General features: G+C 44.9%; 2 protein-coding genes across 2 annotated transcripts; both read right to left on the bottom strand.

The window, feature by feature from the left end:
* Nucleotides 1-2,037: 2,037 nt before the first annotated feature.
* LOC125756871 (nascent polypeptide-associated complex subunit alpha, muscle-specific form-like) lies at nucleotides 2,038-6,106 on the bottom strand. Its single transcript, XM_049411845.1, has 2 exons — nucleotides 3,061-6,106; nucleotides 2,038-2,512 (listed from the first exon to the last, which is right to left on the bottom strand). The coding sequence occupies exons 1-2, from the start codon at nucleotides 5,775-5,777 to the stop codon at nucleotides 2,401-2,403; spliced, it is 2,829 nt and encodes a 942-aa protein (XP_049267802.1). The 5' UTR covers nucleotides 5,778-6,106; the 3' UTR covers nucleotides 2,038-2,400.
* Nucleotides 6,107-8,626: 2,520 nt separating this feature from the next.
* On the bottom strand, nucleotides 8,627-12,033 carry LOC119379029 (uncharacterized). Its single transcript, XM_037648166.2, has 3 exons — nucleotides 11,026-12,033; nucleotides 10,892-10,952; nucleotides 8,627-8,917 (listed from the first exon to the last, which is right to left on the bottom strand). Exons 1-3 carry the CDS (start codon nucleotides 11,940-11,942, stop codon nucleotides 8,627-8,629), a joined length of 1,269 nt encoding a protein of 422 aa, XP_037504094.2. The 5' UTR covers nucleotides 11,943-12,033.
* Nucleotides 12,034-12,933: the final 900 nt, after the last annotated feature.

The following is a 12,933-nucleotide window of genomic DNA, read 5'->3' as shown; positions in this document are numbered from 1 at the left end:
TTGCACCAGAAATTAAGCAACGCACCGTGTACGAGGCCGTTGCGGACAATTATATCTATACCCTCCTCCTCACCACTGCCTTGCACCCTCAACTCACAGACACACGGGCATCGCCGGCGATCGCAGCGCTATCATGAGCGCACTCGACGGTTTGACCTTCGCCCAGTCATGGCCATAGGAAACTCTATGGTCATGGCTCCATTATTGCGCGCTGACAGGTTGCACGCAATCTGGGAGGCCCAGTGTACCCGGCAACACGCCGTCTGGCAACAAAGACAAAGCTTGCGGAGTGCTTGATATCTGCTCCGACAGGTGTCGCCACACTACCAGCCGATCTTATTTTATTCTCCTGTACGGCGACAACCTGCAAAAGCATGCGGACAAACAAAAAAGAATTTGAAAATGATCGCCGATACGCATAAACTCGGACAATGTGGTTGTGTCTTCATGGGTGAAGTTACAACCGCAGACACGTGGATCCTGGCGTTGAACGGATAGCGAGAGCACGACGCTCATTACAGTGACGAGCTGAAGGGATTGCGCTCGCCAGATGCCTCACAAACATTGCACGATGTCGCAGCCTTACAAGTCACCAACTGCTAGATATGTGGTACACAACACGGCTAGGACAATTCATTGTGTCCAAGAAAAGAAACCTCGAGATAAACACTGTGGGCGGTTTGAAAATGCGTTTGGCTGAGCTGCTGTGATCGGTGGCGATTTGCAGCTTTAAAGCCTTGTAATAAATTACACAGTTTACGCACAGAGCTTAAATTAGTCTGTAAATGATCCTTAGGACTTGCTCTACCGGCCCAATGTGTTAATACAAAATCGTCACTAGCGTTTCAGGGTCCCTTTAAGTGACGAAAATAGCATATCACACCCAACGAACACCATCTCTGCGTATATTCTAAAACTGCCTACTGTTCGGGCGCAGGCTTTCTTTTTATGTTTTTTTACCGGTGACATATAACACCCCACGAAAAAGTTGGAGGACGCTTTCATAGCCGGGCCACCTTCGCATCACCTTTTCGATCACTAGCCTGGTTTCAGTTCTCGGTGGACACCTCAACTGTGCCGCAAGGCATGGAACCTATGGTGCAAGTTACATTGGACATTTAAAACTATTCTAGAATGCCTGCTGCAAGTACAATTGCGAAGTGCTCACTACGCCAAAATTCTTGCTTTTGTGAGTTAGCGAAGTACCCACAACGTGTCCATAAGGCAACACGCACACCTACACAGCTGTTCACCTTGTTGATGCTTTTGCTGATGATGATTATATATGTCAGAGCATCTTGTAATGGGTGGGCCTTTAAACCACTCACTCGCCGCGCGATTCACACGTTTCGACGCCTGGCGTGATTCTACGTTTCTGCAATGGCACATTACATGCGTTAAGGAGACTCCTCGCACTACATGACATTCGTATAGGGTTTTTTTCGAAGACAGTTCCAAACAGTGGTGTGGCTCTGTGATAGAACAGCTGCTTGGCACTCGGAAGGCGTGGGTTCGATTCCCACTCGAATGCAAGATTTTTAAAATTATTTATTTGCATCAATCTCGAATTTTCGCTCACGGACAACGCAGATTTCTCGCTTACAACCAACGACGCCGATGCAAATCCCGATGCCATTTCTGTGAAACGAGCTCTTTAATGCTCCCGTGTTAAAATATTAAATTTCTGGATACTCATTAGATATGCCACAGCTCATGATTTGAGCACGTCACCAATTCTCTCGACAGCTAATTCTGTGCATGTTGCAACCATGTAGCAACCGTATAGCAGTCCGATTGCAAGGAATTGCAAGAAAACACCTTGGATCGCCTCAGAACACTGCCCATGGTGTAACCATGGGCAGTGTTCTGAGGCAATCACTTTTGTAGATATTATCATATCACTTTCAACATTTGCTGGTTGAAGAAAGGTGGACATGTAGTCACTTCAATAAGTGGACACGCAATATTCCACGACATGCAAAGCGACTCAGTTGCCGAAAGTGTCGCATAATATGGCCCCATGGATGGTCTAAGTGAACCGTCCATTCTGAAGCAGAATCTTGAGTTGGGCTAGTTGGCGTGGTGTCCTTTTCTTCCTTCTGTTTAACCCATTGCGCTGTTAATTATTTTACGATGAACTGTCCATTTCATCGCATGCTGATCGAATAAAGCTAGATAGCTGGCAGACTGGTACCAACTGTAACAGCTACTGCAATGTCTACTTTCAACTACAAATAATGGACAAATGACAACATGCAAAACATTTTATTAACACTGCAAAGACAAACGGTAACAACAGGTGGCAAGTCAACTAGAACAAAGAGTACAACACAAGTCTCAGCATTTTTTTTCCAGTATTGTTAATTCACTGAGCTGAATAAAACTTGTTCTTCGTGAACGTTAACGTCGCTTCTTCCTTCTTCCGGATGACGAATATGGCGGAACTGAGCTAAAAGTCTCTTGGCGACGCTTTTCCGGCAGTGATGATGCCGTCACGTTCTGTTCACTGTTGCTGTAAAAAAAATTGCTGTATAAGCATGATTACTCCAGTTCTCTCTTGTCAACCCATCTTGGTCTGATCATCATAGCATTTATTGGCTGCAGCAAAACATGTCTTCAACTGACTTTAGCATCCATCTCAAAGTAAAATGAAGGCAGATTGAAAAAAAAAAAAACTGACAGCAGCTAGGCATTCCTGCAAATAATGTCACTAAAAGGTTGAAGTAAACACCAGAAAGAACGAACTCCTTTCAAAAGTTTAAATAACAGGAAGCACCATCATATAAAGATATGCTGCAGTTTAAGAGGCAGACTCCTGATTTGGAGGTGTATTCTTTAAGAGTCCAAGTTCACTATCCATCTTATCACATGGTGATCAGGATAAACCTGGTGGACTGGTGCCAATTGTAACCGTTGCTATCAAGCATTACGTAATCAGCATGCACTGAAATGGACAGTCCACTTGGTGAACTCTTACAGAATACCACCCGTGGTGAGGTGAAATTAATGTGTGCGGAATCCTGTGCTTTATGGATTTGCTCTAAAGCACAGAGTACTTACTGCATGCTATGGCTTGAGACACCAGGCGTGCTCTTGAAATTGGGAGCTTTACGCCACTGCCCTGTAGAGACGCTGCAAGATGAACATGAAGATCCCCCCTTAGCACCGTGTCCAGTGCTTCCAGGGTTGGTCAGTGCTTTACCATCACAGTCCATTGGAGCACCAGCAACAGGCTGCCTACAGGCCACTTCAGAAATGGCTTGAGAGGTGTCTCTGCAGGGTCTAGCTGGCTGCCGGCTAGATATTTCAGGAACTGTGTGAGAAGGGTCCTTGGATGTTTTAATGGGCTGCCGACAGGCTATTTCAGGAACAGTTTGAGAAGCATCTTTGCAGGGCTGACTTACAGGTTTGTCTGTCTCTGGCATATTGGATATCTCAGCCCCATTCTCAGAGCTTGATGTACCAGCCGGCCGTGTGGAAAGCTTTGCTGCCAGACGTGGTGCTAAGCGAGGTGGTAGTCTTGATGGAGGATTAACTGAAGTTACCTTGGGGCTAGCACCAGCCGGCGGTTTGAAACATCGGCCTTGCACAACCTTAGGAGCATGGCGTGGTGGAGGAACTGCCATGTGTCGGGGAGCTGGACCCGCAATGCTGCCTGTGACAGGTATGGCTGTGGGCTCCGATAGCACTGGCAAAGAAGGGGATGCAATTATGCTGACTGAAGGCACAATATTCACAGTGGAGGCAATATTAAGCAAGCCAGGCTGAGGAGCTACAGGGTGGAGTGCAGCTGCTCCGGCACGGGGTGTAGGAGGCGGAGGTCGAAGCCATGGGCCAAGCAACGAGTCAGCCATGGGTTTCGGTGGAGTTTTAGCACCAGGAAGAGCTTGTCCTTGGTATGGGCAAATTCCAGCAGCTACAGGTGGCCTATGAAGCGGTGGGTGCAGAATTTGCCCAAAGGTAGGTGAGGGAACAATTCCACACACTGATGCTGGCTGTGTGTTTGGAGGAGGCAGAACTGCAGTTCTCATCCTTAAGTGAGTCCATGGCGCTGGTGGCAAAGCACACTGCATAGGCCTGGCAAGGGCCCTGGAGATAGATTCCTGAGGGCTCCTGTTATCTGTTGGTGGCAGTGGCCAAGTAGACCACGGCCAGGTCAACTGACCATGACCAGGCCAAGTGGGGGTCCACGAAGTGGGCCAAGGGGGCCTAGGAACAGGCCCAGGACCCAGTCGAAGATGATGAGGGTTCACGAAAGTACACGCTGGAGGCCGGGTGTTGGGTGGTGGAGACACACGAACATGGCTGGCCATAGTACAGTTTCCGTGGCCAGGTAAATTACAATTGATAGGGCCAGCCCTAGCACCATGCGTAGCCCATGGTGCAGGTCCATGCTGATGCCATGCAGGTGGCCTAGATAAGGCCTCATGGACAGGATGTGAAGGTGGCCAAGGGAATGTCCAAGGAATTGCACCATAGCTTATGTTACCAAGGGAGGTGGACAACAATGGGGGCGGTGCTGAGCAGTTTGGAAATGTAGCAGCAATTGAAGTGTTATGCAAAAGAGGATGGGAAATCGAGGTGGCACATGTGGAGCTGCCTGACATAACTGTACTGGAAGCAAGCTTAGAGGATGGTGAAGAATTGGGTAGTGATGTGCCAGATGGAGTGCAAGCCTCGGCCAATGAAAGATTAGGTGGCAGAGTCTGAGCAACTGGTTTGTCACTTTTGTATGAGTGAGGAATATTAAGGAAAGACTTGCTTGAAATATTGGTGCTGCTCTTTGATGAAATCTCTGAAGTAGTGATATCAGTAGTGGTGCCTCGGGAATTATTTGCCAGCGAACAGTTGGGAAGTGAGACACTGTGAGGCAAACTACGTGGCTGCGAGCTGCTAGGCTCAGAAGTATACGGCTGAGATGTATGTGTCCATGGCACTTGGCTATTCAATGCATTTTCTGCAAGGGCTGGTGACGCTGTGCAATCGACCTGTGTGGTGCAATTTGACACTGTAAAAGGCTGCAAAGTTGAAGTAGACCATGTGGTAGCATACGAACTTGCTGTGTATGTAGGAATAGACTGGAGGCTTGACGTTGCAGGTAAACTACCCTCCTTTAAAGCATTGCTATCAAGCATGGTGTTTGAAGGCGCACCTTTCATAACTGTACTGTGAACAGCATTGTCATGGATGGTGGCAATGGGGGCTTCTGCACTGCAGTTCATAAGGTTAGACACCATAGAGTTCTTGTCGAATGCACCACTGGTACCAGAGCGCTCAACACCTGTTGCAGCAGGCACCTTTGGTGCCAATGTTGCTGAATTTGCAAGTGTAATATCCGATTGCTCAGAAGTATATGCAGGCATCATACGTACTATTTGTTCTGTAACGCCAAGTCCACCTTGGCTAACTGGTGGTATGTGAGACAAAGCAGTTGGCACTGAAGTTTGGGAAACTGCATCAGGATCAGGAAAAGTTACAGTGAAACTTGGGTTTGCTGACGACAGTGGCTTCGCATCAGCTGTGCCATTAGATGCAGAATATTTGTTTGTATACTTGCTGGGTCCAAAGTGATTGTGCACCGATGTGCCAGGATGAGCATTGGATGTTGATGGATTTTTTTTGGCTGCTTGGGTTCTGAAATTCAAGTTTGACATGATGAAGCCAGGTGGCCTTATCGTTGCTGACAAAGGCTGGTTTTCAGGAGAAAAACCCACTGGCATCGATGCTGCAATACTTGGCAATGCCAACCCAATGTTTGGTTGCTGCAGTGGCCACATATCCTTGTTTTCGCCACAGGCTGAAGATGAGCCCTCCTGAAACTAACAAGAGCACACATTTGTTATTTCTGCCTCTGCAAACTTGTATACCACAATTAGAGCTGTGTGAATAGCAAAATTTTGGGTGCGAAGTGAATTCGAATATTAAAGTTTGAGTGCGAATCGAATCGAACATTTTTCGAATATTTTTCAAATACTTCGCAGCGAAATTACAGAAAAATGTTGCAAAGGATCCTTAAGCATATTCTTATGAGATAGGGACGTGAAAGCGTATCTTTTGGCAAGGTTGGTGAAGCACTGGAGGGGTGCTGCTAAGTGGTGTTCCCTAGTTGTCTTATAAAGAATGAGGCAATGCAGAGGCCGAATTGTGTTTATTTACGTGATTTGGTACAACCGAAGTGGTGTCGACAACACTTTACACATGAAAACAAAAGACGCTATTTCTTCAACTTCTCCTTCAACACCTGTGGAGAACCAACTGATGTGGCAGACGTGGGCACGTTGCCTTCAAGTCGAGAGCTCCTCATCTGCTGCACGGATTTCCCTCCTCTACTCAGCGGCAGCGAGTGGTTTCTGCGGCAGTTGTTGGCGCCGGCGTCAATTTCAGTGGGAGAGGTCATGTGTTTTCTGCACACGGCTTTTGCAGACACCGGACGAGTGTGCACTTTCACTAAGTTGGCCAAGTAATGCTTTTGCGTTAAAACGTAATGCAAAGCATGGCCAAACAGAAAACAATTCCTTTTGCACGGTAACCCGTAGACCTGGTGGCAGCGCGCTGTCTGCTGTGTGAACACGAAACTATGCTGCTAGCTGTCGTGTAGTGATGCGGGTGACATAACGTGCAGTATTGCCGTGAGCCTGAATAACTTCATATTTCACCGTTTTTCGGGTGATACTAATGAATTTTATATCGCAGGCTGATTTCGCGGCACCAAGAGATTATTTGGAAAGCATGTTTCGCATAACATCTCGATTGTGTACAAAACCGAAACCACGTTAGCGGCATTAGCAACAGCTGACCACCAGCGGCACATGTAGTGACATCGGCATCACAAAATGTCGATGGAACGCATTTTAACACTAGTACGCACAGGCTCATTTCGTGCTCGACTACGGTCTGTCTTCGTCAAATTTGTTCCCAGCGAAGTGGAAATGGTGACGTGACCCTTTCATTATGAAAGCTAATATCAAAGGAGAGTTATTTTGCACACTGAGGACAGCTATGTCGCATCTATTCTGTGTGCCCGAAACCTGTGTCCGTGAGTGGTGCAAAGAAGGAAGGAAATCTTCAGCTGCGTGTCAACCATAAAAAGTTTCTACAGGACGAAAATGAGAAAATATCCTGATTTTGGTGACAAGCTTGCAGGCGTTCTTAAGCAGCTCCGTGTAGGCTTGTCGAGGTAACGGCGCTTGAAACGGCACGCGATCGAGGAGTATCTAGAAGTGACCTTAAAGCCAGCAAAACTGCATCACTGAAGGAAAGGAAGTGCCAGCAGAATAAATTTCGCTCTCTGTGAGGGTGCACTGTGCTTGCCTTTTTTTTCTTCTGGATTGTCAACATAGCAGCATGCCATGGTTTTAAAAGATCTCGTCACATTACGTGCAGATGCATTTTTATTTAGAACTCTCGAAAATTGGGTGCGCGTTACATTCGATTATGTACACAGTATAAGAAGATGCTGTGCTCTGCACTTTTACGCTGCTTTCTAGTCTGCGCGCAGTGATCGAGCTACCTTGTCTAAAATAGTGTCAGGGTGTGGTGACGGCCGTTAACCTTTTGATAGGTCGAATTTTGAGAGAAGAATTAGGTTTATGCACATCAACTTGAAGCGCTGTGATTTGATTTTAAGTGAGTGAAACCATTATATTTATTTTCCAGAAGTTCGAATACTTTGAATAGTAAAATTCCGGTATGAATCGAATTGAATACCAAACACTATTTGAAAAATATTCGAAAGTTCGAATGTTCGCACACCCCTAACCACAATATAAAAGATGGTATGCGTGCAAACACAGATACAAGGGAAAAGTCAGGACAACACAAATACTGACTAACAATTGAAGAGGTGCACAGTGGCAGAAAAGAAAGTAGGCATAAATCTGCACATGCCCAGGCAAGCGATGACACCTATTAATCCGGCATGCGTGAGGGTCTGCGTGAGAGATAACTGTTCAGGCATTTGATTTCTTCATTGTGCAAGTTAACCAATGGCTGGCTCACAAATGTGCTACCACTGCTATCAATATGCCCGGCCTCAACCATTAGATGAATTTCTTCATTCCTGTGCCTGTGTAAAACTACGCATTCATTGAATTTTGGCGTGCATTTACGCTCTCGACAATGTAGAGATAGATTGGATGGTGAGCCTTCAGTTAGTGGCCTCTTATGTTTCATTCAGCTCTGGTCAACACAGCTGCCTGTCTGCCCTACATAGAAGCAGCTGCAGCTAAAGGAACTTTATGAAGCACACCTGTATGGCAATCAGTAAATTTGTTGGTGTGCTTTATGAAACAAATGTCAGTCTGCTTTTTGTCTATTACCTGCTCATTCCTTCTCTGCACGGTGGTGCAAATCCGCAAATTACACACCGCAAATGTATTCAGAAAATCATGTAATCAGGGTTATAAAATTGCATAAAGATGAATGGCAGCCACGTAAATATATATGGCACAAAACTTTTCAAGAAGCTGAGTACTCATTATCAGATGGCTTTGCATGGACACATTAGAGAATTGCAGGTGAAAGAAGTTGAGGGCAACCAACTTTAACACCATGCTAAAAGCCTAAGACAATTAAAAAAAGAAATGGACCAAATGATACGTGTAAGGCATTAAAACCAAAAATACTTCTAAGTAATATTAAGGCATGCATTATCGTTTGCAGAGCGACACTGTATGACTAGTACATGAGCCACACAAGCAGAGAAGCTGAGTACCCAAGGCTGTGCTAGCTCATACAGATTGTAGAGAAGTTCATCAATTTCTGCCTCAAGCTCCTTCCGAAGTGCCTCAATGTAAGCACTGCGCACTGCTGGTGAAGGGGGCTGGCTTCCAATCTGAAGTGGTGACCAGGGCCCAACGGTAGTCAGTTCTCCATTGCTACTGAGCTTCCATGGCCATTCAGCAGCAGCAAGTTCATCCTGTAGCAGTGGGTGTAACAAATAACGGCATGGTATGTGATAGCCAGAATACTGATACACCATGCAACAACATCAAGACAGCAAGCAAGAGAACCTCAAGGCAGTTAAACTTAGCTGTATGCTATGCTGAGGCAGCACTGCATGAGAAATGCTGGATCAATCAAGGTTTGAAAATTGCATTAATGTTGTCTATACTACATGCTATTTACTGATAACATATAAGAAAAAGTTGAACAGGGAATATCACTAGAGCCAGCGTTTCAAAAAGAGGACTTGTCCTCGTCAGGTCAGCAACCACCTTCCTTAGCAGGAATTTTATGTATGCTTTGCTCAGGCAACAAGGCTGGGGGAGAGTGGGCAAGACATACATAAAAACACGGCTAATCAGGAAAGTTATTGCTCTGATGAAGACAAGCCCTCTAGTTGAAACTATGGCTTCACTGTCTTCTCGGGATTTTTAATATAGAAAACATGGAAACCTGTTCATGACAGCGAGGAGCTTTAGCTGAACTGAGAAACATAAAAATGTGTACATGTGACATTAGGCAAATTTTTTCATAAGAGTAGTACATATAAATTTAAAGTGTGCACATTAGAGAGCTGCATTTTTTTCCTTTAGTCTTCCAAGTAAAACCAGAGGGTTTATTCTGAGATTTTTAGATCATTTTCTTGAAATATATGGAAAATGGAATTCCATTTCTTAAACTCTACACAATGCTTTAAAACTTGCTTCAGTGAATCTGCAGAAAAAAACTTCAGCAGATACACTTTTATTGCTCACTAAATGTCTAGAACTCCTAAACCTTGAAATAAAGCCTCATATGACCTTAGTGGTCCCTGCTAGCTAGTTCTTGATGGCAGTCCTGAATATGCAGCCATGATACAGCCCTTGTGTGAGCCCGGCAGACTTCCTGTTCCCAAATCTCAAGAAAAGCTGGAAAGGTCACTGTTTAAGCAGTGCTCCCACCATCCAACGAGCTGTCACAAAGTCTCAGAAAGAGGTCACGGCAGGCGAGGGGGACGTAACAGAAAAAGCCACCTCGACAGTCTTTTTAACATAAGCCCTGATTAAGGGAGGTCCCCTCCTGAATCTGTTGGCCAATAAATAAGTTTTTATTATACTGTTCAAGACAACACCTCCATTGTGCAATCACTCATTATCAAAACAGAACTAGCTCATTGACCCATTACACTGGCACTATCAGCTAGCAACATATGTGCATAGTTGTACCCATGAGTTCCTCTCACAGTATCACAAATGCACTGCACCACAAGAGCAAGTAGCTTATGGTGCAGGCATTGCTGAAATCATTTTCCTGTGCAAACAACTTTTCTCCTCGCTGGGTTCAACACATCAACACCTTAGCCCAAAAAGGCTAGCATCCTCAAAGTAACACTTCCATGCGAGGTGTACTTATCTGTGAGTGCAGTTTCTTCCCCCCCAATTCTGTGCGGTGATGGCAATAAAAAAGTCATCACATTTAGCTTTGGCTGAACTGAGCCATTTATTTAGGGTATACCTATATAATGTTAATGGGTTATACAATGCTACAAATAATTACTTAGCTAAAGGCACTACCATGTTTGATGGGACATGCTGTGTACCACATTTAAATAGCAATGACAAAATAATATTTTTCTTGCAGCCAACAATTAACTTGTGCATGCACTTCTTAATTAGTAAGTGATTAAATTTATTTTCTGTAGAAATAAACCTTGAATTACTAGTGCACAATAAATATACATTCAGTATGAGGACTCATTAGAAAAAGCACAAAGCCACATCCCGCCATCTCTTTTTCTCGCAATGAAATGTTCATCACTTTAGAACAAAGCCGTATGAATAAACCTGTGCTAGTATTAATAAAATTCAAGACTTATTCAAGTAACATGAAAACAGCTGAACGAGCACACATTCAATGGTATAATCGACAGAAGCCATTGCCCTTGTGTTCACCAAAGTGAATTTCTTACCTGCGATCTTATGCGAACAGAAGGGAATTCTGCTCGTCGTGAAGAGCTCCTGTGTGTGTTCCTGAGGTACAAGTGTGAAAGTGAAAAAATAAGTTTCTTTTGCAGTTTCTCTAACACTAAAGAATGAAACCTACCCTAAAAGGCTGACACTGCTCTCAGCGGAGGATCCACCACTGCCAGTGCTAGGATCAGTTCGTTTTTCCTTGGGCCGTGCTCCTGTCGCATTGGAAGGGTTTGGCATTTTACATCTAATGTCTGCAAAAATTGGTGAAACTTCAGCTTCAGGGCATGCCCTGAGAAGATCTTCAATCCATGTTGGATGCCATGTGTCTCCAGGGGTGTTTATCTTCTGCTTAACAGGGTTCTGTTCAGGTTCAGAAGTAGTAACTGTCGTCTCCACTTGAGTCTTTTTTTCCAGGAAGCTGGAAGAAGAATGTGCGCTGCAGGTTGCCCAAGTTGCTGATGAATCTGAACGGCTGCTTGTACTGGTAGTGGGCCAGGGAGTGGGGCATTTTGCTGCAGGTTCTTCAGCTGTTATCATATCATCTTCATCAGAGTCTAAAAAGTCAAACTGTTGAGTCGGGTCAAAGCCCCTCCCCCAGTACTCATCACTATCATCAGCTGGAATTGTTGTGAAGTCACCCATTGCTAGGTAGTCATTACCACCACTGACGAAAGGCCTGCCAGCTATTTCACCAGATTCCAAGCTCATTGGGTGCTCCACAAGTGGACCCTTGCCAGGCCAATAGTTAGCGAAATTGTCTAAAGGGTGTTCGGCAAGGCAGTCACCCTGGCCAGCATTAAACAGTGCTGATTTGCCCCTGCCATGCTTTGTTTCACTGGTGATGGCTTGTGTGGCAGTGCCTATGGCCTGCAGAATCGGCTCATCAGATCCCTCCTTTGCCCAATTCCAAAACAGCACATCATCCTTGAAGAGGGCAGTGGTACAGTTGTGTTTATCCAGCAGCTTGGCAACAATCTTGGCCAGTGCTGCCCCCAGAGAACCAGGCTCAACGTCGTCAGAGGCTGTATCTTCAACCCACTTCTCCATTTTAAAAGTTTCCTCGTCATCTTGTACCTGGAACAGTGAGAAACCTAGTATTATGCCCACAGATGTTTCCCATACTAGAGCTACGTATGCTAAGTGCTTACATGCAGAGCTTACAGCCAGGAAAATGCAAGTGCAGTATGTCATGCAATTTAGCCCCACTGTATCTGGTGCAGCTGATTGACACAAGGAGGAAACCAGACATGCGCCATCTGAATGCTGAACACAGTATCGTTTCATGCGTAGCAGGCAACAACGTGGAAGATACACAAGTAGTGTGGCCATACAAGTCTCACTTGGTGTGTTCTGCAGTGCAGTTACTTTTGATCTGCAACACTTTCTGAAGAATTTACTACTTCATATACAACTTGCAGATGCAAGTTTATGTCATGCAACATATTATTCGTGCACATTTGTGCTTTCGACATGTGTACGATGTTTCGGTTACGATTGCAAATGACACACTATGGCTGCTGCTTGAAAAAGCCTGGCAAATCCACTTCTTTAGTATGATCTCATATCTACAATGCATTCAGGCATTAAGGCATATTTTGAAACTTAAAAAGTATGACAGCTAATTTAATTTACATCAAAATCCATGACAAATACCTATATCGTTTATATGAAAAAATCCGTAAACAGGGGGTGGGTGCTCGAGCCAACGTTTTGACAAGTGGACTTGTTTTCCTCAAGGCTGGAAGACAAGTCCACTTGACTTGTCTTCCAGCCTTGAGGAAGACAAGTCCACTTGTCGAAACGTCGGCTTGAGCACCCACCCCCTGTTTACGGATTTTTTCATCGCAAGCTTCCATCTTCCACTTCCTGCCGTTTTTTTATATCTTTTATATGGGGCCCACTATTTTTGGTCACAAATACAAACTGCTAGAGAAGTGTCCCTAGCTATTGTAGCGTTGCTTGCTATGTACAACTATAACAAGAGCATACATCTAAAAGAAGTTTAGAGTAGGTAATCTATGTTCATGTTAATGAGACC

Source organism: Rhipicephalus sanguineus, chromosome 1 (genome assembly GCF_013339695.2).
Source record: "Rhipicephalus sanguineus isolate Rsan-2018 chromosome 1, BIME_Rsan_1.4, whole genome shotgun sequence".
Taxonomy (NCBI): Eukaryota; Metazoa; Arthropoda; class Arachnida; order Ixodida; family Ixodidae; genus Rhipicephalus; species Rhipicephalus sanguineus.
The sequence above is the reverse complement of the archived record's forward strand: the minus strand, read 5'-3'. Positions and strand labels throughout refer to the sequence as shown.